Source organism: Mesoplodon mirus, assembly GCF_964341445.2.
Source record: "Mesoplodon mirus genome assembly, chromosome: 9".
Taxonomy (NCBI): domain Eukaryota; kingdom Metazoa; phylum Chordata; class Mammalia; order Artiodactyla; family Ziphiidae; genus Mesoplodon; species Mesoplodon mirus.
In genome coordinates, this window is record NC_138985.1 from 28,348,565 (window position 1) to 28,374,247 (window position 25,683).

The 25,683-nt window shown below is 42.9% G+C and overlaps 1 protein-coding gene across 3 annotated transcripts in view; it reads left to right on the forward strand.

The window, feature by feature from the left end:
• Nucleotides 1-25,683, forward strand: part of HECW1 (HECT, C2 and WW domain containing E3 ubiquitin protein ligase 1) — a gene marked incomplete at both ends in the record, with an annotated part of 618,153 nt that overhangs the window by 374,372 nt on the left and 218,098 nt on the right. For all 3 annotated transcript variants that reach the window (XM_082632477.1, XM_082632476.1, XM_082632478.1), the window contains one exon: nt 9,536-9,643. In XM_082632477.1, the coding sequence (XP_082488603.1) occupies nt 9,536-9,643 (108 nt within the window). The remainder of the gene's footprint in view (nt 1-9,535; nt 9,644-25,683) is intronic.

Below are 25,683 nucleotides of genomic sequence, written 5' to 3' on the forward strand. Positions count from 1 at the left end.
TCAAAGACACCAAAGGATTGTTATGAGTATTTTACAACCTGGGTCATTTTTATGATAAAATTCGGGGGCTCTAATCTGACTAACTAGCTGTCAGGGAAATTTCTTTGGCTCTTTTGAAGGTTTTGCAATCAGTTTGGTTAGTGTATTTACAATACGCACATTACTGTAAAGATGGAAAAACATAATTTTTGAAATTGTTACATAGCTAGTGGTTACTCAAATAAATTGGACTTCCAAACAGGTAATATTTAATTGGCTTTAAAAAATAGTTCTGGAATCGGTGTTTGAGTACCATCAATCTCAAACAGAGCCTGCAAAAGAACAGACCAGCAAGCACATTTTGTTTAGTCATATTGTTTTAAATTTGGTTAGTTGTCAGTACTTCAAAAAGTAGAGATTTCTCGCTGAAGTCCACCTTTCTAGCTTTTTGTGCAAAAGCTCTCAGTTTGGCTGACTGAGCCCATAATTCCTGTGGCTCTAGTGGGCTGGGTCAAGCATTAACTTCCCCCTTTAGACTAGCCTGCACCCTTCAGTTTTGTCACAGGCTCCTTGCCACCAATCCCTACTTTAATGATGATGGTTACTTGTTCAGCACCTTAGGCAATTATATTTTTGGCCCCAGATCTAGTTTTGAAGCAGCTCTTCACAGCTGTACCTTCCTGCAGTGGTGTCAGTGGCATTTATTTCTCAAGTCAAGGAATAGCTGGAGTACAGCGTGGCGGGGGAAAGGTGGATACCTTCATCCATGGGGAAGGGATGGATGGATCTTGAGCTCAGCCCTAGATCCAGGCTGGGGTGTAGATCTGGGATAATTGGCCCTGAGAGTAGAAGAATTCACTCATGGATTGAGTGTAGAAAGAAAGCACCAGAAGGTCCCTATCAGAGAGAGGGGCAGAAGAGGAACTCAAAAAGGAGATGGGGGCGAGATGGAGAGGTAGGATGAGAACCAGGGGACCACGTCATAGAAGACGAGAGAGAGGGTGTCAGCAAGGAAGGGGTGGTCGGCGGGATGAAGTGTCCGGAAGCTCCATGAATGAACAAGATCTGGTGTTAACATGACATTTTGGCTGAGACAGAAGTAAACACGGTTCATCCTCTGAGAATCTCAATTTGACAGTGTGTTCTTCTCACAGTAGCTGCACATATATAACTGTGAAGTGATTTAATGCAAAATGCCAACACTTTCGGCAGAATAGCATTTCAAAAGCAACTTCCAAATCCAAAATTCTCCGTGAATCTTAAAAGTTCATCATTGGTGGGTCCTTAGTAACTCACCTTCCAGATTTGCCGTGCCTTGCTAAAGAACAAATCATAGAGCTCTGTGATTTCATCTGATCTGTCATTTCACAATTGAGGAAATGCCAAGTCAGTGGTTCCCAATGCCACACAGCTGCCTACCCTGGCGGCAGACCCCACAGTGACCGTGAGGACGTTTTGGCACATTTGGGTGCAATATCACGTATGGGCCATTCCACATCAGTGGGCAACCTAAATGTCCCCATGAGGCCAGGTTTGTGATGCTTTCAGCTCAGCCCTCCAGAGTTCTCCGGACAAACGTGACTTTTCTCCTGCCATAGTGAGTGAGATATCTGGCTTTGGAAGGGGATGTGTGGCCCTGCTCACTGACACTGTCACCGTGTCACCAGTGCTGTCTTCAGCCAGGAACCCAGCAATGGGACAATAAAAGTATTACCATTACTTTCACAGTGAGATTGCATCTGGTTGCCCTCATTTATGGAGTGGTTCCTGAACTGGAGGAGCATGATGAAGTTTTCTCTCCCCTAGTGACACAGAAAGGGGAAAGATCCTGGGGTTTCAGTGACAACTTGACCTGGCTTAGAATCATACTCTGCCACTGTCTGGATGTGTGGCCTCAGCCAGGTAGTCATCAGAGCTTTAGGCTCCTTATCTTCAAAATAGAGAAATAACGTTCTCAGGATCATTGAATGGAATTGATGAGATACTGTCCATTTACTGCCTGTTGATCAATAAATGTGTCTTGGGCCTCCCTGGTGGCGCAGTGGTTGAGAGTCCGCCTGCCGATGCAGGGGATACGGGTTCGTGCCCCGGTCTGGGAGGATCCCATATGCCGCGGAGCGGCTGGGCCCGTGAGCCATGGCCGCTGGGCCTGCGCGTCCGGAGCCTGTGCTCCGCAACGGGGGAGGCCACAACAGTGAGAGGCCCGCATACCGCAAAAAGAAAAAAAAAAAAAAAAAAAAAAAAAAAAAAAAAAAAAAAATAAATGTGTCTTGATTTAACTTGTCAGGTAGCTCTAGTCTCTGGATGCATTATGGCAAATTGCCCTAATTCCCAGGCTTCATTCAGCTTAACCATGGCCCTTAGACGTGTGCTCAGTTGTTTCGGTTGTACGTTATAGACAAAAGCCTCTTACCATACCCACAGGGACCTGGAAAGAGATCTTAATTGTCAGTAAAGAGGCAGAAGCTTGTGACTTGGTCAAAAACAAGTACTTAGTGGCAGATTTGCTAGTCATCAGTATTCCTAGGAAATAGTTTTGCAATTATTCATTCAGTAATGCCTATTTGAATTTGACAAGTAAAAGCTAATTATTTGTGAGTCCTATACTTAGCGTTAAAGATTCAGCACACTGAGGGAACAGTATTGTATAACTGAGTTAGGATACATAAATTGAAGAATACAATTAAGACGTCTAACCATAAGAATGCTAAATTAATTAGAGCAGATCTATTCAAGTATTTTTCACCTCTTCATTTTACGTTCCAGTATTTTAAAGACTTTAATATCTTAAAACCCTCTTTAGGATGATCAATTTTTTTTAATAGCCATTCCTTTGACTCTGTTGGAAGGAGCCCTTATTAAAACTGCTGAAACATGAAGTAAGTATGCAATTAAAATTATGAAAATATAATTGAATAAGTAGGCATAATATGCTCATAATTCGCAAACCTTCTTATACATTTAGCATTTTAATGAATCATATCATTATTATACCATGCTATACCATGCTATCCCTATACCATGCTAGAATTTGCTCAGTAATTTAAATCATAATGAAACTAGAGTACATTCATGCATTTAAATTTCAACAAATCAAGAGATGATAACTCAGAGCAAAATTAAGATTTAAAATTTCCTAAAATGGCATCTTTGAAGGATCTCCATAGACTGGTGCCTGAGGACATATATTCCCTTCCATACATTTTGGTTGCCTTATCTGTGTGAGGTTAGAGATTATGGTCTGTATCAAACTGATTATTTTTTAAATTTTTTGAGACGTCTTCTGTGACCTATCCCTGCTCAATGTTTATAAATATTCCATGTATGATCATAAAGTGTATTTTTGTTGTGAATAAGGTTCACTCTATCTACCTATCTGTCATCTATCTAGAGATAGAGAATATCTTATAGAGAGAGAGAGATAGATATCTTATACATAGATATCAATATATACAAAGGTTTAATATACGTGTATATAATATTTATATATAAATATTTTTGTTACATAAATATACAGTGGTAACAGTTCCCATGGAACCATGCAAAACAGGACACAATTCGGATATGTACAAGTTTCAGTTCATAGGGTGACTCACAAAGCAAGGATCCTCTCTCCCTCTCTCTCTCGAGTGTGTGTGTATTTAAGTTCAATCACATAAATTGTATATTCTAATTTTCTGTCTCTTCCATTTTTTGAATGGAGTGTCTCAAAATCACTAGCCAAAAATTTTGTTTTAATTGATGCATCTATTTCTACCTTTGCTTCTGTAAGTTTTATACTTTGCAGATTTGATGCTGATTACTAAGTGCATGAATGTTCATGATATTTACATCTTTTTCCTCTACAGTTTCTTACAGGTTATTATTACAGATCTGCCTGTGCCCCCTTGTGCTATTCTTTGCCTTGAATTTTGTTGGGTTTTTTTTTAACTATTTAAGGCTGCTAGTCTCTCTGTTTTCTTCTGCTTCATATTTACTGGATCTGTCTTTTCTTTATTTTCAACCTTTATCTTTTTTTAAGTGTAGCTCTTTGTGTGTGCTTTTTTATTCTGATCTGGGTGTCTCTGACTTGTAATTGGCTAGAATAGCACATTTATATTTATTATATTTACTGTTCTATTAGGACTTATTTTTGCCATCTTTCTTTAGATTCTTTATTTACTGTGTTTTCTTTTTCTTTGATTCTTCTTTTCTGCTTTCCATTAGATCTGTTGATTTCAAAGTTATACATTTTTTATTGTTCTTATGGACTCCTTTTAATCATAGTCCAGTGGGTCTCAGTCAAGGGTAATTTTGCCTCCCAGTGGACATTTGGTAATATCTGAAGACATTTTTGGACGTCACATTGTAGGGGGTGTTTCTGGCATCTGCAACGTAGAAGCCAGGGATGCCACCAAACAGCCTATAACGCACAGGACAGCTCCACCACAACAAAGATAACAGAGTTATCCAGCCCAAAATATCAACAGTGCCAAGGTTGAGAAGCCCTGTCTAGACCACCATATTCACCCCCATTTATTTTTTTAATCTCATCAATATCTCTTTCTCCAACAGACTAGTAGTTCATCCTAGTAGTTTCATATTTCTTTGGTCTTCCAGGACTTTGATTTTCCAGATATGGACACTTTTCCTTTTATCCTCAATATCCCTTAGTCTTTCTTGTATATTTTTGAACTTTTTTTCTAGAAGTGTTTCTCAATCAGATCTCCAGCTTCCTAATCCATTTTTCACCAAAACTCATACACTATAGTAGGATAATTCAGTGATGGATGAAGGCATGAATATAATAGCCACATGAATAGCACTCATATCCTACACATTAGTTTCAGTGGATTTCAGTTATCACTCCATGGGGAAATAGTTCTATGGTTAAATAAGGATGGAAAAATCTGCCTACATTGCCCCACTTTAGAGACTCATAATATATGTTAAAGGTTTGAGAAGCTTGGAGTAAGCAGCACACTTTACTTGGTGTAACCCAGCATTTCCTATACTTTCTTGAGCAAGAAACACTTTCTTATTTCCCAATATTTGCCTGTCAGGTGTTCCACTGTGGAAAACCACACATTAGGAGTTATGAGAAGTTATAGAATAAGTACAGAAACCCAACCCTTGCCCTTAAGAAGCATTTAATGTGCTGAGCCTTAAAATGTAATGATTTAGGATGAAAGCTAAAATTTTCTCTCTGGCTAGGCACCTGCACACAGAAACTCCCAGAATGCTTCCTTACGGACATCAACTCTTGAAGAACTGAAGTTTTTCTTGTACATCAGGCACTCTATTAGCATATAGAAGAGCTGAGGCTGTGCTTCCTAATTATGGCACAACCAGTGAGAATACTTGTGTTCAAAGAAACAATCTGAGGGAAAAGCCACAGAAAAGAGAGTGGCACTGATTTTTAGGGCCTCCCCTGCCATTTATCCTTAGATTCCCTTCCTAGTACAAGAGAACAGAGATTCTACAGCCTTGGCTTTGTACTGTGAAAGGCAAGTAGATTTTCCCCAGATCTCCTGGCCTGCTATTTGGTAAATCCATAGTCTAGAGATAGTGGGAGAATCCTTGGAGATTTTTCTGAGATTGGTTATCAGAAGGCACAAGTTCCTCTGCGAAATGGAAGCAATGTTGTATTTTTTCTGTTGGGCTTAGATAGTGGATCAATTCTTCCTTTAATTGCTTCTGTGCTCACTTGCCCATTCTGTTCTCAACAGCAATAGTCTTTGTTGTATACCTTTCTATTATAGATTAAAGTGTAGGAAGTAGAGCTCTAGTTTTCATTTTGAAAACAAAACAAGAAAAATACTCCTGGTTTCTTAGATGTGCTTGTTTCTGTAAGCTTCACTAGAACTTTGTGATTCAAAATTTTGCAAAGATCTTTTCTCTATTGTAAACTGTGGAGCAGGAGGTAGGGTTCTTCGTACTGGAAGAAAAAAGTATCATCCAGCAAATGCAGTCTTTTTTTGAGAAACTTAATACATCTCTATATGTTTTGTACAGAATGAGTAATGCGAAAAATTTAAATGGTACTGGCCTAAGCTAATGTTTCAGGTTACTGGTGGTTTTGCACAGTATCATGGAGCTTTTCCATAGAGGGCTGTATTTTTAGCCCATACTATAAATATAAATAGCTGCTTATTAGATGTCTAACACTGTTCTGAAACCATTACCTGTATTAGTTCATATATTGCTCACAACAGACTTTGAGGTTGGGATTAATACTATCCCCATTTTGTGGTGAGGAAGCAAAGACACAAAGGGATTAAGTATAATGCCTAAGATCAAATATCTAGTAATGGTACCCTAACTACTTCTCTCAAGGCAGCTGTAGGTATCCCTGTAATCACATAAACATTGCTCCTACAAAAACTTGTACCATGACAAAGGATGCAGAAAAGGGAACCTCGTGGTAGGGAGCCAGGGGGCTGCCATTCCTCAGTGTGATGGAGGGCAAGGCTTGGTCCCCATCATCCATCCCAGTCCTCTTCTCTTCTCCAGTGCCTTCCTCTAGTGTAGACTCTGGTCCCTGAAAATTAGGTCTCTCAGACTCCTGTGCAGCCATGTTCCAGATGCAAATTTGGTCCCTTCATTTAGATGCACCTGTGCAAGTTTGGGAAGCTGGGTCGTTCCTCCTGATGTTTAGCCTGTGGTTGCCACAAGCATGGCTCTGAGAAATTAAGCTTTTCTATCACGGTGTCCTAGCGTCCCCTCACTCGCTTCCTGGCTGTGAACAGGCAGCCCTGTGTTGGTGGCAGGAGCCTACTCAGCTTGCCACTAGCTGGTCGCTCTCTTTGTGGGTGGAGAAGCAGTTGCTGAGGCTGTGCCTAGCGTCCATTTATCTAGTACCTAATTCTCTGCATAAAATCCCTTAGTGCATAAAATATCTGGTCTGATTCTGTTCCTGCATCTGACCCTGACAATACACTTGGATTCCCAAGCAGATTAGTAACTTCTAACAATTGGCAATACATGCCTTGGGGGAGGGAGCTGACCTCTCAGCACAGATGGTCCAGGCAAGAATACAGACTCTTCTATTTTCTTGCGTGATATTTGCTATGAAGTGTTGCTGTTATAATAAGGGAATGGGATACTCATTAGGACCAACTGGCAGCCTCTGAAAACGTGTTTAAACCTGTACAGAGAAATGCATCTTGTTGTCTTTAAAATGTGTGTTACTTTGCCATTCTCTTTGGTTTTTTCTGATTCCTCCCACTTACTCACGCCCATCCTTTTTTCATTTGTGCCCTTGTGGTTCCTTGATATTTAACCCATTCTTATACCCACTATCTTCTAATGAAATTGCCTGTTTTCTTGAATAAATCCTCAAATCTATTCAGAACTTCCTGAGAATATAGGCCCTGTCTTGTTCAGCAGTATATCCCCAGGGTTTAGCATAATAACTAGAGTGGAGTATAAATACTCAATATACATTTAGCTAGTGCATAAATGAACACCCCCTTTCTAGGTGTTACTCTATATGGATACCTGACCATGACTATTAAAGTGAATATTCTGGTGATCAGAGTGGATAAATTCAGGAAAATACCTCTCCTTGGAGAATTGCCATAATGAGGTAAATTTCTATCTGGGTACTGAAGACCTAGAGAGCTAGGAAACATTATGCCTTTTTTTTGCAGAAATGAGGCAATTACTGTAAAAGACATATTATGCAATCATCTTAGCAGCCCAAACAGAGCTGTGAGCACACACTGTGATTATAAAGACAGACAAATTTTGCAAACAAGTGATTTTCCAAGGGATACAAACAGTTCCTGCTGTTAATGAGGCAGACACGGTGTTACTCTGCCTGATCGTCTCGGCCAGAGAAGAGGCAGCCAAAAATGTGCGATCGACTTAGCAGGTCACAAGCACGCTTACCAGTCATCTCACGTAATCCATGCCCCCCACCCCCATGAGGTCCCAGTTATTACCACCCCCCATCTTGCAGGTGAGGACCTGCAGCTGTAGAAATGACGGTATTGGTAAATGGTGCAAAGGTCCTTGGAGCTGGGTCCTTTCGCTATAAGCTCTGCCCTCTTTCACCTCCTCCTCTGTTTTCCAAATCCATCCAGATGCAGGAAGTAAACCTCAGAATATCTCAGCTGCAAAGAGGGCAACCATGACCTAGCCCCTCTCTGCAGAGCTGGGGCTCTGGACCTCCCCTCGGGAGCTCCTGAGTTCTGGCTGTCCCCCCAACCAGCGCAGTGGATTTGGACTCTCAAAACATGGTTGTCTCACAGCTTCAGATCCATTTAGCTCAGATGGTTCCTTTCTGGGTGAAGTGGGAACTGCAAGGGCCCCATCGAAGATTAAGGTAAAATTCGTATCCCTGTCTTTGCCTGCACTGAGAACATGAGGTCTGGAGCCAAGGGGGAGGCAGTCGGCTCGGTCTTCACAGATCTGTCCTCTCTAAGGATGCTGCCTTGCTCTCTGGGCACCAGCTTGAAGAAGGACATTGATGGGTTGCAATGTGACAAGCAGAGAAAGGGCAGGAGAGGGGAGGAGCACAGTCCCCGCCCCCCGCAGCTCCTCTCAGCACTTGCACAGGGTAGGCTCTGCCCCCCTCGGGCCTTGGACACCCCATGGGGGCCTTGCTCCACTCTTCACACACACACCCTCCATCACCACCCTGGCAGCGCCTTCTCATCCCTCAGCTCTCCCCTGACCCCCTGTTGGCCTTTCTACTTGTAGCTTCTTGTCAGAGCAGTCTGTTCTTTTCCTTCCTCTCCCCTCTTACAAGTTGTAATAATGCACTTATTTCTTTACTTAGTGTTTAAAGTCCGTGTCCTCAGTTGTTTGTGGTTTTAGTTCAGAAAGGTTTTGCCCAACACCGTGGCCCCTGTACCTTCCCAGCGTGGCAGATGGTTGGATCTTGATAAGTGTCTGTTGAATGAACAGATGAATGCATGGCTGCATGAAGGATGGATGGATAAATTCATGGATGGTCCCCAAGTGTTGGATGTTGATGGGTGTCCATACCGGAGAAGAGATCATATAGGATGGAGCCCATGAGAACAGGGCCCCAGATAGAAAGTACAATTGGATGTTTTCTTTATACCTCATTCTCACACCCAAATAGGGACCAGTTAATGAAAGGTTTAGGAGGGAGATTTTCACACTGAGATTCCCCACGTGTTAGAGCTATTCAAAAGTGAAATGAGGGAACTCCCTGGCGGTCCAGCAGTTAAGACTCTTGAGCTTCCACTGCAGGGGGCTTGGGTTCGATCCCTGGTTGGGGAACTAAGATCCCACATGCTGCTCAGTGCAGGCAAATAAAGAAAAAAAAGTGAAATGAACTGCTGTAGCAGCAATTTTTTCTGTTTCTGGAGGTGTTCAAGAACCAGTTAGATGATCACGTGCCAGGAGTGTTGAGGAGAGGGGAAGAGATTCCTGCATTAAAATTCTAAAATTAGAATTCTCTGATTCTATGATTCCTGGTGCTTTCTCTTCTGTTGAGCTGGAGGTGGCATTAATATCCTTTGCTCTTTTATTATTTTTTTCTAAATCTGCTGTTAGCTGATGTGTTTCTCTACTCTGCTTTCTTTCTTTCCTGGGAATATAGATGAGGTCTTGTCGGAAAACTTTCTGGACTATAAGAACCGTGGAGTCACTGGTTCTCATCGGGGCCAGATCATCTGGAAGATTGATGCCAGCTCTTACTTTGTGGAGCGTGAGTACCTTTCCCATTCCTGTTGCTCGTGATGAAGCGGAATTCAACTGCTTTTTTCTTGTGCTGCATTGCCTCACTTAGAAATGTGCCATATGTAAAAGATGTGGATTGAATGAGGTGCTTAAAAGACAGTGAGTAGTGAGCTGTAGAGCAGTTGGGTAACAGCCATCCACACCAGCCCGTGGCCCTTAACTTTCTCTCCCTGGCTCCTCCAGGCACTTTCCAACTTTGTGATGCTTGTCCCTTCTGTATCCTGTTGTCCAGTTTGGGCTTTGCTTAACCCAGTTCTTCAAGGCTTCTTGTTCCCCAGTGTGTTGGGGAATTCCTCGGGATGGGAATGATACATTACTACCACCAATCTGTTTCTTTCATTCCTGATCTACTGACATTTCTGGATGTATAAACTCATCATGATGTATCTTATTTTATAGTTTCTAAAATTTTCCGCTCTCTTTGAAAATAAGTCATTTTTGCAGTTATGGAAGGAATTTTTCATAGGTCCCATACTGGTGCATGAGGAAATATATACATGGGCCTCATATTTGCCACCCAAAGGAATGCACGGACTACCTATAATGTACCCTTTCCCCTCCCACATGGGTACTGGAGAGTGCTAAGTGCACAAATCCCTTCATGCATTTTCTGGTTCATAGCAGGTATTCATTCAGCATAACACTTCTGAAAGGAAATGGAATAGTCTATTGTTCCAGCTGCCTGGTTCTCAGAGGAAATGACACATGGCCAGGAACCTAAAGTTGTCTATTTTTTTAAAAATATTTTATTTATTTGTTTATTTATTTGGCTGCATCGGGTCTTTAGTCATGGAACGCGAGATCTTTTGTGGCGGCACGCGGGCTTCTCTCTAGTTGTGGTGCGCGGGTTCCAGAGCATGCAGGCTAAGTAGTAGTTGTGGCACGTGGGCTCTTTAGTTGTGACATGCAGGCTGAAGAGCTCGTGGGCTTAGTTGCCCCGTGGCATGTGGGATCTGACCAGGGCTTGAACCCATGTCCCCCGCATTGGAAGGCGGATTCTTAACCACTGGACCACCAGGGAAGTTCCCCTAAAGTTGTCTATTATCATTTGACTTGTAGCTCATGAAAAACTATCCTCTAGCATGTTTTGCTCCCATTCTTTTCCAGATGAAAACTCTCATTTACATTCACTTAATAAACATTTTATAAGACCTACTGTACTCCAAAGAATAGAGATTGGAGATGAAAGCCTCAGTGTCTGTCCTCTACTTATGGTGTCTCTGCTCTGGGAAATGACACAAATGCCCCTTGTTTTGCAGTCGCACATGCAGAATGAGTAGACAGTCAGGAGGTTTGATACTACCAGATGTAGAGGCGACAAGACTTTATGTTATGTGGTTGCTGACCCTTGACTTTGCGTTAAGCATGATGAAACTCCCAACAAGAGAGTTCCTTTTCCTTAATACTTACCTCCCCAACTCTGGCTCTTCTGCACTCTAATCCATCCTGCATGCTGATCCCAGACAAAATGCCTTAAATGCAATCCTGCTACCATGTGCCCCCAAGCCTCGTGGCTGCGCTTTCATGCTACATCAGCTGAAACCTCTCTGCCCAGCTGCCAAACCCCAACAAAACTCACCACATCCCTCAACCCTACTTCTCCATCCTCCCCAGCAGGCCCTCCTTTGCCCTAGTCATGCCAGCATCTTCCCCTATCCCACAGATGGCATCATTTATCATAAAGAACATGGCCAGGCTTGATATGGGGATAAAGAGATGGGCTCCAGCTAGTGGTACATAATATGACTTCCCAAATGCCAGTAAGAACAAAAGAGGTGAAAACTTGCAGTAGCGATTAATATTAGACATAATTGTTGACTGTATGCCCCAGTCTACACTGGAAGTTCAGTGGGAGAGTCCTTCCTTACTACATACCCATTTTGTTCTTTTAGGTTTTAACTAAATGAGAAATAGACATAATTCAGGGTCATAATACAGTATCAGCTCAAAATGGTGCAGGCATAAACACACCTTGAAGTTTTTTTTATCTTTTTAGAGTCAAGGGAATAAGTATTAAGGATAATATGAAACCTCATGACTCTGTCTTCATTCTGCATGAGCCAATGTGAAAAAGTGGGATTTGTGTGTAAGTTAATCTAGCACTAGTACCACTCCTTTCAAGGCAGTTCTCCAAGATTTCTGGAACATATAGAGCATTTCCTGTACATTCAGCTCAAATAACAAGCCATTTAACATAATTATCTTCATGAGCAGTATGAAGACACACTTTAAATATCATTAGACAGGTATTATAATGTAAAATCAGCTCTGTAAAATACATAAAATGTTGTCATAATTGAGTGAGTGTATTCAAAGTTGGTGGAGTTCCAACGTCCTAGAATAAACAGATAGTTGGCCAAGTCATAGTCAAAATAACTAAAAGGGGCTTCCCTGGTGGCGCAGCCGTTGAGAGTCCGCCTGCCGATGCAGGGGACACGGGTTCGTGCCCCGGTCCGGGAGGATCCCACATGCCGCGGAGCGGCTGGGCCCGTGAGCCATGGCCGCTGAACCTGCGCGTCCGGAGCCTGTGTTCCGCAACGGGAGAGGCCACAACAGTGAGAGGCCCGCGTACCAAAAAAAAAAAAAAAAAAAAAAAAAAACTAAAAGTTCAGCGCTTTAGAAAACTGACATGTTTTAAAGTGCAAACTGGAGAAGATCCCACTCCACAATATACCTCTTGGACTAGCGATACCTCAGTGCTTTTTGAAAATGGATGAATTTCCATTTTGCAAATGTATCAAATGAATGAATAATATACTAAGAATGTATTTCTGTACAAATGTAACAATTTGTCAAAAAGTAAAAATTCATTGAGACAAAGATTAATTGAGTTTGCAAATGATTGGACTGTGGACTCAGGGCACACAAAAAAATCAGATAAATTAAAACAATAGTGAATTATAGGAGTCTGAATGCATTAAAACTGTGTATAATGCTTTTGAGTCTGAATGCATTAAAACTATATAATATGCTATAAAAATTTATATTTTTAATGTGAAATAATTTGCATTTTCAAACCTGTTTGATAGAACAAGTACCAAATTAAAGAACAGGAAGAGACTGGATGTACAGAATGTTCTAATGTAGCTATCAAAGTGTATGCAAATCAAAGCATCAAAGATCCTCTTGCTATAGTACAAAAATGCAGAATTCAGGCCATTATCCAGAAGGTTAGAGAAGTTTGTTACGAATCACAAAGAAGCTCTTCACGGTCTCTAGGTAGTAATAAACACATTAATCTAATTGGTAAATTAGATGTTCTTAAAATAAAAATAAGTTTATAAACTTTGAACATTAAATATTGAAGTACAACAGAAGGTCATTCTAAGTGGGAGTTAAAATAATAAATGAGGTTTTGTTTTGTTTTTTCCATTTTTCTCTTTCTTTTTACCTTTTATTACTTCCTTTTATGAAAGTAGAGGTATATCACTGATTGCCTGGGATCTATTCTAATAGCACATTTCTTTCAGAGTTATGATTCAATTTAGAATTATGTAATTGCTATTGATTTATATGAGTTTTTAAAGGTCTGATTAAATCAGATTTTGAAAGTACCCCCAAATTAGAAACATTCAAAACAGATACTTTCTGTATTCTCCAAGGAGCTACAAGCATGATAAAATACAAAAGAAAATAACTCCTGACTCGCTTCCTATAGTCCCTGCATACTTTCTCCCTGGAGGGCACTTGGCTATTTGACTATAGTAATAATTGCTGTAATATAAGAACTGTAAAGATGCAAATTTTAACACTGACAAAAGAAAGAACTAGTGAAATTTTAGCTTTACCTATCCTGACAAAATCTTACAATGTTGTATTGTTATAGTAACTCAAATGTTATATTCTAATATGTGCAGTTGGGCTCAGCGGGCCAGTCTCAAGACTTTAGGAGCTACCACAGTCTTTGTTGACTGTGTGCTCCCAAAGCAAACTTATGGTTACCAGGGGGTAAGTGGGGGGGAGGGATAAATTAGGACATTGGGACTGACATCTACACACTACTACCTATGAAATAGATAACTAATAAGGACCTACTGTATAGCACAGGGAACATTACTCAATACTCTGTAATGGCCTATATGGGAAAAGAATCTAAAAAAGAGAGGATATATGTATATGTATAACTGATTCACTTTGCTGTACACCTGAAACTAACACAACATTGTAAATCAACTATACTCCAATAAAAGTTAAGAAAGAAAGAAGTCCTTCAGAATCAGGGCTTGCCTTGCAGAGAGGTATTGATTCTGCCTGGAAGGTATCTTTATTTTGATCTCTGGCCCGGACCTGTTATGTGTAGCTCCCTGTTCATTGTCACTCCCCATTGCTAGCAGGAACAGTAGAGTAGTGGGTCTGGAGGGCCAACTGATTACGGCCAAGAGAGTTTCTCCCAAAGGGACCTCCTTTCTCTACCCACCCTTGTGTCAAGTCATGTAATCACAGTCATGATCGCAGCCTTTTCACAGCTGTCCAGGCATAAACCAGAAATCTGCAGTCATTTCGACTGCTCTGTTTTGCCATGGCTTCCTGCCCGCTCTGTACCACTGGTCGTGCATCGCCTGCAGCTCAGACCCTCAGGTTCAGCCCCTTCCCCATCTCTTCCCTCGCTTCCAGATTCACACCCTGACTGCTACCTGCTCTGATTTCATCACTCCCTGCATTTGTCAGAAGAGCAAACCTCAAACCCCTTCTCAGTACATCATTTCCCAATCCTTTTCCATCACGTCCTCCCAAATTAAAAAATAAAACACAGTGGCCCCTGATTACACATAACAGCAAATCTAAGCACCTAGTCCTGCTGTAAGTTTTTTTTTAATTTTTATTTTATATTAGAATATAGTTGATTAACAAAGTTTTTAACAACACCCCTTGAGAGTGGCAAGGTGAAATATACACAGGTCAGGGGGCAGAGTTTGCCTCCTTTCCCCACCCTTCAGCAGGTGGCTTCCCAGTGAGAGGCCTGTGGGCTCAGTATCTACCTGGTGTGGCCCTTGGACTCCAAGGCTCTGTTTCTTCATCTCTAAAAGGAAGTTAATGTACAGTCCCCACCGGTGACCCCGTGAAGACTGAGAAAGCACACGTGAAGGGCCAGGCACCTGTCTGGTACAGCCAGGTGTGTGGTATAATGAGAAGGCTTTGAATTAGGGATTGCAGTGCATTTCTCCTCTGGGAATGGACATGGTGGTGTCTTGGTGACAGCCATGAACTGAATGGCTTATTCTGGGAGTTTCCTGTGGGGAAATCCTTTGCAGGATTTTTTTTTTGCAAAAAAAAAATCCTTTGCAACTCCATTTTGCAAATCCTTTTGCAAATCCTTTGCAAAAATCCTTTGCAACTCCAAAGTTGGAGACGGATGGGCACTGAAGGAAAGCAAGGCTCCAGGAGAACTAGCTGACTCCCCTGGTTAGCACTTTTGGCTGGTGCTTTCTCCTCTGCAGCAATGCGGCAGAGCCAGGACAAGCCGTGCTAGAGCCAGAAGGCCACCCAGATCTGCCCAGAGCAGCCGCAGGGATCCCATCACGTCAACAATCCAGATGGTTCAGGTGACACGTTGGTATAGCTTTTTATTTGAATCTGGACATATTTCCACCAGGACTGCTCTGGTTTTAGAACTGGTATGGCTAAGAACTGCACTGTGGGCTGCCATTTTCAATCACTGTTTTGTTCTTTCCGAGGAGCTATGTCTCCTCTTGTACTGCAATAAACGTTTGAGTCATAGGCTCTGTGAAAGTCTACTTGGAGAGACTAAATTGTAAATGTGTATCATAATCTTATGACAATCATACCTCTTCACAAAGGTGTTCCTTTAGGAACAAGTGCGCCTCCATAAATATTTGCATGATAATGGCTATTTTATTATTATGCCATCTTAATTTTACTATAGAATTCCCTGGAAGCCATGACTACCCCCATCGCTTATCCAGGTTCACACTATCCTAAAGAGAAACCATGGTCAAAATTGCACTCTACACAATCATAAAGTAATTTCAGTATTGCTTCTGTTCTTACTTGTCTTTCTTAAATCTTGAGAAAAGAGTCTGCAGTTCACAGCAACACTCCTAAAATGCATTTCCTCTTTCACCTGTGTCCTTTTGCCACATAATTCCCCTGGTGTTCCTCCCCGCTAAACTTCTCCATAAACCTTCCTCACCACATGTCGGTTTTCTTCCTTCCTTATTTCCAGCACATTTTGCTTTAAAAGCCTAAATGATGTAATCTTGCTAGAGAGAAGCCTCCTGGAATGGTAGAAGGAGGAACCCAAGCCACCAAATACACAATCACTCACACTTTAGCAGACCAGAGTGAAATGGTTGGAAATATTCATACAGTAATAATGTCTGGGCTGCCAGAGGCCAACATAAAGGTGCAGTGGTTCTGACTGAAAGGGACCAATGAGACAATGGGAGTGTGGCAGTGGGAGGGCAAGGGTCCAGGTGGGAAGACAGGACATAGGAATGAGGGGACACACACAGCAGGCTCATCCTCAGTTCACCCAAGGTGAGGAGCCCAACTGTTGTGTGAAACCATCTCTTACTAGGTCAAATAGTCCATTACATCTGGGGCATCAAAATGCATCTTTAGTCCATAGATTAAATATCAGACCATTAAAGAGTGACTAAGCATTGTTACAGAAAACAGCTAGAAAGATACAACCAAATCATTCAGTTCAGATTTGCAGCAATATAGATAGAGCTGACTTCTAGTTTGATGTGTGTCAGATTCTCCCAATGAGATGAAACCTCTAAATCAGCACAGATAAAGGGTCAAAGGCCTAATAACCCAAACTGAGACTTTTCTACATTTACCTTGAGTTTCCATTTCAGTAAGAGAACATACAGCCTCACCTGCCTCTCTGAAGCCTACAGTGCTGGAGGCCTGCTGGGGACTGTGCTGGTCTCCAGGGACTCTGATCTAGAGATGAAGGCTTGGTCCCTGCCCGCCAAGGCTCTCACATTGCAGGACGGGGGACAAGCACCTCCTTCTTTTTGTCCTGTGTCAGTGAAGGGGACCACCAAACCTGGCTTTGGGGCCCAGAGTTGATCACCACCCACGGATAAGAGGAGCCAGTAGGTGGACTTGGCCAGTGGGAAGGAAGGACTGGCATTGGGGGCCAAGAGGTAGAGAGATCATTCTAGGCAAGGAACAGCACTTGCAAAGGCATGAAGGCATGCAGAAGTGAGAGTTGAGGGTGGAGTCCTGAGAAAAAGGAAGAGAAGGAGAAGGAGGAGGAAGGGATAGAGGTTGAGGAAGAGAGGTCATTGAGTGTGGAGGGTTAAGTATGGCCACAGATTCCTTGGCATTCCTCTCATCAAGAGGCCTGGTCCATGTCCCCTCCCCTTGGGCCTGGGAGGGCTCTGTGACCCTGCCCTTGTTTCCATGCTGAAGTGATGCTGTGCAGCTTCCAGGCCAGGTTTTCAGAAACTGGTAACTCCCACTTCCTATCTCTTAGAACACTCGCTCTTGGAGCCCTGAGACAGCTGTGCTTTCACAGTGGCCATGTGAAAGTTTGCATGGAGACAGCTGCTCCAGCCATCCCCACCCAGGGTATAGCAGAGGGCCAGCCCAGCTGTTACCCATGGCAACAGCATGCAAGACAGCAAGGGAAAGCTGCCCAGCTGAGCCCAGCCACCCCACAGAACTTTGAGAGATGATAATACAGAGATGTTACGTTTGGGGTTTGATTGTTACACAGCAGTAGTAACCATAGCATCAGGGGATCCAGATGAACAGGGCCATGGAAGTCAAAGGCGGGGAAGCTATCAAAGGGAGCGTCATCAACAGGACCTGGTGAGTGTCATCCGAGGACTCATGGGACATGTGGTCTAGAATGCATGGCGGAGGGTTGGCACATGGGGCTTGTGGTGATGTTTGCCAAAAAAAAACAATTTAAGGAGCTGATGAGAAAGACTGCAGGCTGAAGAGTTAGAATGGCCAGTTCAGATTGATCCTGGTCTGGGCCATGAAAGTCCCTAGTCCCAGGAAACCTCTCACACAGGAATGGTGAGGGCCCCCTAGTAAATCTGTATCTATAGAGAAGAGGCAAAGTGTGTGAAGCATCCTCCAGGACGGGTGGCTGTGAGAGTGACTCTGAGGGGGCAGTATGAGAAACAGAATGGAAATGGGCTTGAACACGTGTAAGGACTGAATGCAATGAGCCTACAAGTAAGTGCTCTCCTTTATTTAGGATATCCTTGTGTCCACTTCTTGGCAAGGATCTTACATCCTTTTAAAAAATTTTTTTATTTTTATACAAGTTTTGAAGGTTACTTTCCATTTGCAGTTATTACAAAATATTGGCAATATTCCCCCTGTTATACAATACATCCTTGAACCTATCTTACACCCTATAGTTTGTACTTCCCACATCTCACCCCTATATTGCCCCTGCCATTGGTAACCACTAGTTTGTTCTCTATATCTGTGAGTCTGCTTTTTTTTGTTATATTCACTAGTTTGTTGTATTTTTTAGATTCCACATATAAGTGATATAATACGGTATTTATCTTTCTCTGTCTGACTTATTTCACTTAGCATAATGCCCTCCTTGTCCATCCATGTTGCTGCAAATGGCAAAATTTTATTCTTTTTTATAGCTGAGTAATAATCTATTGTGCATGTATATATATGTATACCACAGCTTCTTTATCCATTCATCTGTTGATGGACACTTAGGTTGTTTCCATGTCTTGGCTATTGTAAGTAATGCTGCTAAGAACATAGGGGTGCATGTATCTTTTGAATTAGTATCTTTATCTTTTTCAGATATATACCTAGGAGTGGAATTTCTGGGTCTTATGGTAGTTCTGTTTTTAGTTTTTTGAGAAACCTCCATACTGTTTTCCACAGTGGCTGCACCATTTTACATTCCCACCAACAGTGTACAAGGGTTCCCTTTTCTCCACATCTTTGCCAACATTTGTTATTTGTAGACTTTTTGATGATAGCCATTCTGACAGGTGTGAAGTGATATCTCACTGTGGTTTTGATTTGTATTTCCCTGATGATTAGCAATGTTGAGCATATTTTCATGTGCCTGTTGGCCATCTGCATTTCTTCTTTGGAAAACTGTCTATTCCATTCTTCTGCCTGTTTTTTAATCAGATTGTTTGGGCTTTTTTGATGTTGAGTTGTATGAGTTGTTTATATATGTTGTATATTAATCCCTTTTCAGTCATATCATTTGCAAATATTTTCCCCCATTCAGTAGGTTGTCTTTTTGTTTTATCAATTGTTTCCTTTGCTATGCAAACCTAATTAAGTTTAATTAGGTCCCATTTGTTTATTTTTGCTTTTGTTTCCACTACTTTAGGAGATGGATCCAAAAAAATACTGCTGTGATTTATGTCAGAGTGTTCTGCCTATGTTTTCCTCTAGGTTTTACAGTATCCAGTCTTACATTTAGGTCTTTAATCCATTTTGAGTTTATTTTCATATATGGTGTTAGAGAATGTTCTAATTTTATTCTTTCACATGTAGCTGTCCAGTTTTCCCAGCACCACTTATTAGCTGCCTTTTCTCCATTGTATATTCTTGCCTCCTTTGTTGTTGATTAATTGATGTGGGTTTATTTCTGGGCTTTCTATCCTGTTCCATTGATCTATGTGTCTGTTTTTGTGCCAGTACCATATGTTTTGACTACTGTAGCTTTGTAGTATAGTCTGAATACAGCCTTTTATTTTATGCTGATAAGAGCACCATGAGCTGGGTGCCATTACTATTGCATTTGAGGAGAAAACAGTCTCAGAGACATGGTAGTCTTTGTGGCAGGTGGTGGAGCTGAGATTTAAACCAGGCTTATCTGCTTGTGCTCGTCAGCCCAAGGGAAGGGTCTATGGGCATGATGGAGATGCGGGACACAGAAGGGACGTTTAATGAACTGAGGCCCATGAGGAGTTGGAAGGAACAGGATGCAGAGAACAGTTAAGGAGTCCAACCTTTCCTGGAAGCCCTTGACCCACTATGGACTGCCAGTCTGAAGTGTGGGTGGGGCAGGATGGGGACAGAAGAGAGGGAAGGAAAAAAATGTGTTATGCTGACCACTCTATGGTGCCCCTTTTCCTAATCAGAAGGGAAAGAAGACGACACAGGAAGAACTCAGGAGTGATTTTCACTTATACAGATATGGTGGAGTCAAATTAGAACTCTACAGAACAGTTTCTCTCCATCCCCCTCAAAGCCACTCAATACATAGAATGAATCTCTTTTACTGTAAGTTGCAGACACATGGAGCTAGAAACAACCAGGGCTGCAGAGGCCCTCCATATCTCTGCCTCCAGAGAGGGCTTCAGCAAAATAAGGAGGGAGTATTGTGCCCATTTTAATCTCCATGAGACGGGAACAAAAGCTCTCTCATAAAGGCCTGTGGCAGGCCAGGGCAGACAGAGGCCAAATTGGCAGGAGAGTATGTGGGGCAGACAAGAGAAACTGACCTAACTAAGATGCCGTGTCTGGACCTACAGCCAGGTATCTGAAGGGCATAGCAAGCTCATTGCCATATGTCCAATTAGACACAGCAGATGGGAATGAGGTGGCTGCAGCCATCCCAGGAGGGTGGCCTGTGCTTGTCCCTGGGGAATCTGTGCGTGACTCACAAGATCCCACACCTGGGCTGTCATTTGGGGTAAGGCTGCTGTCCTGAATAGAGGAATAATAATAGTAATAGCAGCAACTAACTATCTCTGAGCTCTCCCAATGTGCCAGGTACCATGCTGAGTGCCTCATACATCTTGCCCCATTTAATCTTCATGAAAACCCTAGGTGGCAGGGGGTTTTTTTTCCCCTTTTTTGATAAGGAATCTGAGGTCCAGGAAGATAAATGCAACTGGTCTAAGATTCACAAGTAACAAACAAATGGTGGGGCCAGGACTTGAAGGCCAGGCAGTCTGACCTCTGAGCCTGCTCTTTAGCCACCATGATGTCCTGATAAGACTAAAGTTGGCCAGAGGGTCCCCACCACTAAGGTGGAGATTCGGTGCAGAGTTCTGATCCCATGGAGGGCTGGATACCAGGTAATATATTAGATAGAATTCTGAAGTTGGAGTCAGTGCTGGGGGCTTTCCTCCCGGAGTGATTGGCAAGGAAATTATCTGGGCATCAAAGTGGGAACCCATTTGTCACTGGGCTAGCAAATCCTTAACTAGAGGAAGGAAAGTCAAGATGGTTAACATGGCCTTCCTCCCCTCCAGATGAGTCTGAGTGGGGGGCTCCATAGTCCCCACCATAAAGAGCTGTGAGAAAGTCAAACTAGAAGACAGAGGTTATCCAAGGTTTCAGTCACTTCCTCCCACACAAATCCAGAATCTCCTTCATTTCAATGTATTTGTTAGATGTGTATAAATCCAATTTGTGTACACATTTTTTAAAGTATTACTTATTCCCTCTAGAAACTTTGGGGAAAGTATCAAACATCATAATTTCAGCAAAAATAACATTTTTAAAGATTTTTGTTGTTGCTGGTAGCACCTCCCCTTAAAGGGGCTTAGTAAGTATTTATTCAGTTAATGAATGAATGAATGAAGCTAGTGCTCAAAACACCTGTGCAGGAAGCAGGAGACTTGTGCTCAAGGGCTACAACCATCATGTCTTATCTTTCTCACCAATGGCCCCTGAGCCATCAGGACAAAGAGACAGAGAAACACAGATGGAGGGCAGAAGCCAGGAAGTCTCTGGTCAGACCCACAGCAAGAGGGTACCACAAAGAGAACAGAGTCAACTAACCTACCCAGCTTCCTGGAGTATGGAGGTGGGAGAGAGGTACCACCTTTCAAAGCAGAGGACTCTGCTCTCTAGTGAACACAGCCCAGTCCACACTGGAAATCTCACCAAACACTGTAGCACCTCCTCCCTTGATTTGGGCCCAGGAACTGGATGCTAGAAGAGCCATGGGAAGGGGGAATTTTCCCTTTTTCCACTTCATTCTTCTCTTTTGACCCCCTGAGCCTTTCAGCCAAGTCTTTGGTCATGCACAGCTGCAGAGTTCTTGGTGAGGACAGAGAGCCACAGAGGTCAGGGTGGTCCTGCCTGCACACCGTGTGGACCTTCCCAGACACTCATCACTGCCCCCATACGTACCTGGAGCCAGTTCAGAGGTCACCCCCAGGAGTCTCTGACATTAGCCAAGATAGGTCTCTAGTCAACTCCAAGGCCATTTTCAAGTGATGACAACTATACTGTCCACACCAGCTTTGGACAGCCAGGAAAGAGTTCAGAATCCAAATAATATGGAAAAAGTGAAAACTCCTCACAAATTCTCATGTATCACACTTGCCCAAAATTCCAGAGTTGACATGGTACCCAAGAATACTGCAAACCCCACAAAATCGAGAAGATGCAAGCAATGCCTCATCCATTGCAGCAGCTGCTAATCTAAGCCATGTTTCCCTCTTTCCAAGCAAAACCAGTCTGCAGCAGCACCTGGTCCGTATTTATGCCCACATTGCTATGGCCAGCTGTTACTGGAGGGAAGAGGGCAGACAAAACGCAGAAAGGAAAAAGGAGCCAATTGTCTTTAACCTTCACCAGAATGAATGCCAGTTTCTCCCAGGTTGCTCAAGGCCAATGAGCTGAAAATCCAAACCAGAGAACTCGTCTAATAAGTGGGGAATTGTGTCTTATGCTTCCATCTCCTTGGGAAAAAATAGAGTTATAAATACTGCACCCTCTACCAGAGAATGACATATAGGAAACACTCCTACTTTTATACAAAATCTATAAATTTGAGCCCATAGACTTAAAGCCTTTTCAGGGGACTCCTATTCCTTATATTTAAAACCTGTTAGTCTCTTTCTCTCTCCATGAATAGTTACCCTTTGAAAAATAGAGATTTATTTTACAGTGTGAGTTTTCTGTAACAGAGAACACAAATTTCTAGTGAAAACTAAACCTTTAAGGCCTGGCTGAGACTTTAACAAAGGAAAAGATAAGTAGTAAAAGAATATGAAATATTTTTCAGAGGGGGAAGAGTGGATTATGTCAAACTTAAAAAAATAATAATAATAGAAGGGAAACAGTAAAAAGAGTATGGGAACATGGAAAAGAAATGATAGTTAAAATAACCTACGATTAGACTTCATCCTTTTCACTAGCCTAATCATCGGCAGTTCCCAAATTGGAGAAAAATACAGGCAAACTCAATGTTAAGAAACATCAAGACCAGTTAAATGGAAGTCCTGGGTACTTGACACAGATGAAGTGACCACAGTGACCTTACAACAGTACAAAGCAAATGCTTACAAGGGTTGGACTCTTGAAAGAAGATCCAGCCCGCTCTCTGGGATGGAGATGGGCAAGACTTCCTTCCGTCTCCATCTTTTTTTTTTTTTTTAATTGCCTAAGTATTTTATCTTTATTTTATTTTATTTATTTTTTTTATTAGTTTCTGCTTTATAACAAAGTGAATCAGTCATACATATACATCTGTTCCCACATCCCTTCCCTCATGCATCTCCCTCCCTCCCACCCTCCCCATCCCACCCCTCCAGGCCGTCTCCATCTTTCGGCTCCAGCTCAGCTCCCGGCTGGACCTCCGGTGGGGTTTCCGGTTGCGCAGCCCCTGCAGCGCCCTCTGTCGGTAGGTCCCCGGAGGCCAAGCGAAGAGCAGCAGGAAGAGCATCCTCAGCGTGCTGCTGACACTGGCTGAGGCTGGACAACAGGCAGGAACATGGAACTCAGCAAAGAGATCAGGAAAGGTGTCCTGAGAGCCCTCATACGAAACACGGGAGGATGATACGAAGCTTATAGGACGCTCCAAGTTGTCAGGGGGCACCAAGCTAAACTGAGTGCATGATGGGAATAATTTCATAAAGCCTTGTTCTTGTACCTAGAGGAAGGGTAGAAGCGAGTAAGTGGTAGAGTCAGTACCATACAAGCAACAGCCTGAATTTGGTGTGCAGAGGGTCGTCTATCACCTCTTCCACCTCCACACACTTTCCTCCAGGACGGTTCTTGGTCATCTGGTATAGACACATCACTGAGCCTACCCAGAAAAAGATGCTGAAATTTCCAGTTCAGCTGAGTGGCCTACACATTCTAGACAGAAAGGGAGCCCCTGCCAGCTGAACAAAGGCAGCACCGTTGACCTGCGTTGATAGTTCCCAGGTTTTACAGGATGGCATCTGTGCCTCCTTCATCACTTTCTTGTCTAACAGCCCTGACACTAACCTGCCCAGTCAAAGCATCTCATGTCGGCAGACCCTTCCCGGTTGACCTCCACAAATCAGCCAAATATTCAAGATCAGTGCCTCCACTCAGACATGGTTTTTTTCCCAAGAGGCAAAAATTCCAGTAAACTCCAAACCTGCAAATGTTTTTTTTTTTTTTCATGAAACCCACACCAATGGAGTGCAGTGTTCCTTTTTCGGAAAAGGAACTTGCTTGTTGTAAAGGCTGCTTTTTTGGTGTCAGAGATCCCTTAGAGGGACCCAGCATCCAGTTAGTGTATCCCAGGTCAGAATTGTTGACCTGAAACAAATAGACTGCCAGATATTTCTTCAGCAAAGATCATTTATTCAGGATCAGCAGAGAATTGCACCCACAGTTCAGGGTCTGCAACCACGGTGGGCCACTTGCAAGTCCCCCTACAGCAAGGGCAGGAGAACACTTTTATAGAGAGGATAAGGAAGTCAGAAGGGCTGTAGTAAACAAAGAGTCCATGGCTTTTCATTGGCTGAGTCCTTGCCAGGAAAGAAGAGGAGGCTTTCTTCTTCCTGTTGGGCTCTGCTATCACCACAGGGCGAGACAGCTCCCCTTTCTGGTTTCCTAACTCTATTTAATGTAGATTTCTGTTTATTAATTTTTTATAGAATCAACCGCAGCTGAGAAAAGCAGCAGCCAATCCGATATGCAGCATGCCAGATGGCCTAGCATTTTTATATGTGCTTTGAGTTACCAAGTTCTACGTGCCAGGAAGCCAAAATGGTGGGTGGGTGGGTGCTCCTGGGGCCCAGAACTACAGGTTTGAGTATTCCCAGGCTGCAAAATTCTCCCCATAGAAAACTATGGTCATTCAGCCCCATCTGCAGCTGACCACGTTAGTCCCAACTGAGCATCAAATTGTGAGAAACTTTAAGGATGTCTCCTAGATTCCAAGGGAAAACTGGGCAGGGAGAAAAGAGAGGCACCCTGAGAGGAAAGGGGGAATCCAGGTAAGAGCAGTTTTTTCCACTAGGATGGACTCCTATACTTCTTGCCAAGGAAGCCTACCCTTGAGGATTTCACCTTGTCATGCAGCCCATTCACGTGATTAAAGCATGGTTGCCTGCTACATAACTCCAGGAGAGCCATTTCCGTAGACTTCTGTGTGAATGGTGCCCTTGGAGTTGGTAACACATCAGCCCTGTTAATAAGGTCACAGGAATGTCTGGTGACCACATATCAGAAATTATACCCTGCCTCGTACTACCATTCCTAAGACCTGTGTGTGGCCAAGGATATACCTGGTTAGCCCAAAGGGTTACTGGAACCCTCCCAGCCTCCTGAACAGCCATGAGTTTGAGCTCTGCCCTTCTTTACCATGAAATTGTGTTGCATCTCATGCTCCAATATCATGAAACCTGTTCATCAGTTACATTTTCTAAAATAGCCACCTGACATTCATTTGTGTCTCTCACTTCCATCCAGTTTTAAAAGGTGATATTCAAAATCCTCTCCCTGACTATGAAGGGTTCATTTAAAAGTCATGCTGAGATTGCATCCCCCCTCCACCCCACACTCTCAAAAACCCTACTCTTCATACATCAGACCGACCCCCCAGTATATCCTCACACTTCTTGGCACCCAATCTGGAAAAGGTTGGCTAATACCTAACAAAAGTATGTACTTCCCAGAAACACCTCTGGAACACCCACTAGCAAGTCAAGAGCTGACTCAAGACATAAGTAATCAGCACAGGATATGGGGAAGGGTCTCCGTATGGCCCTCTGCCTTCATGCTAGGGGCCATACTTTCTACCTTCTGGAGCTCTTCAGTATGGTAGTCTGTCAGTCTACAGCCTTCTGGTTTGTGTCCTAT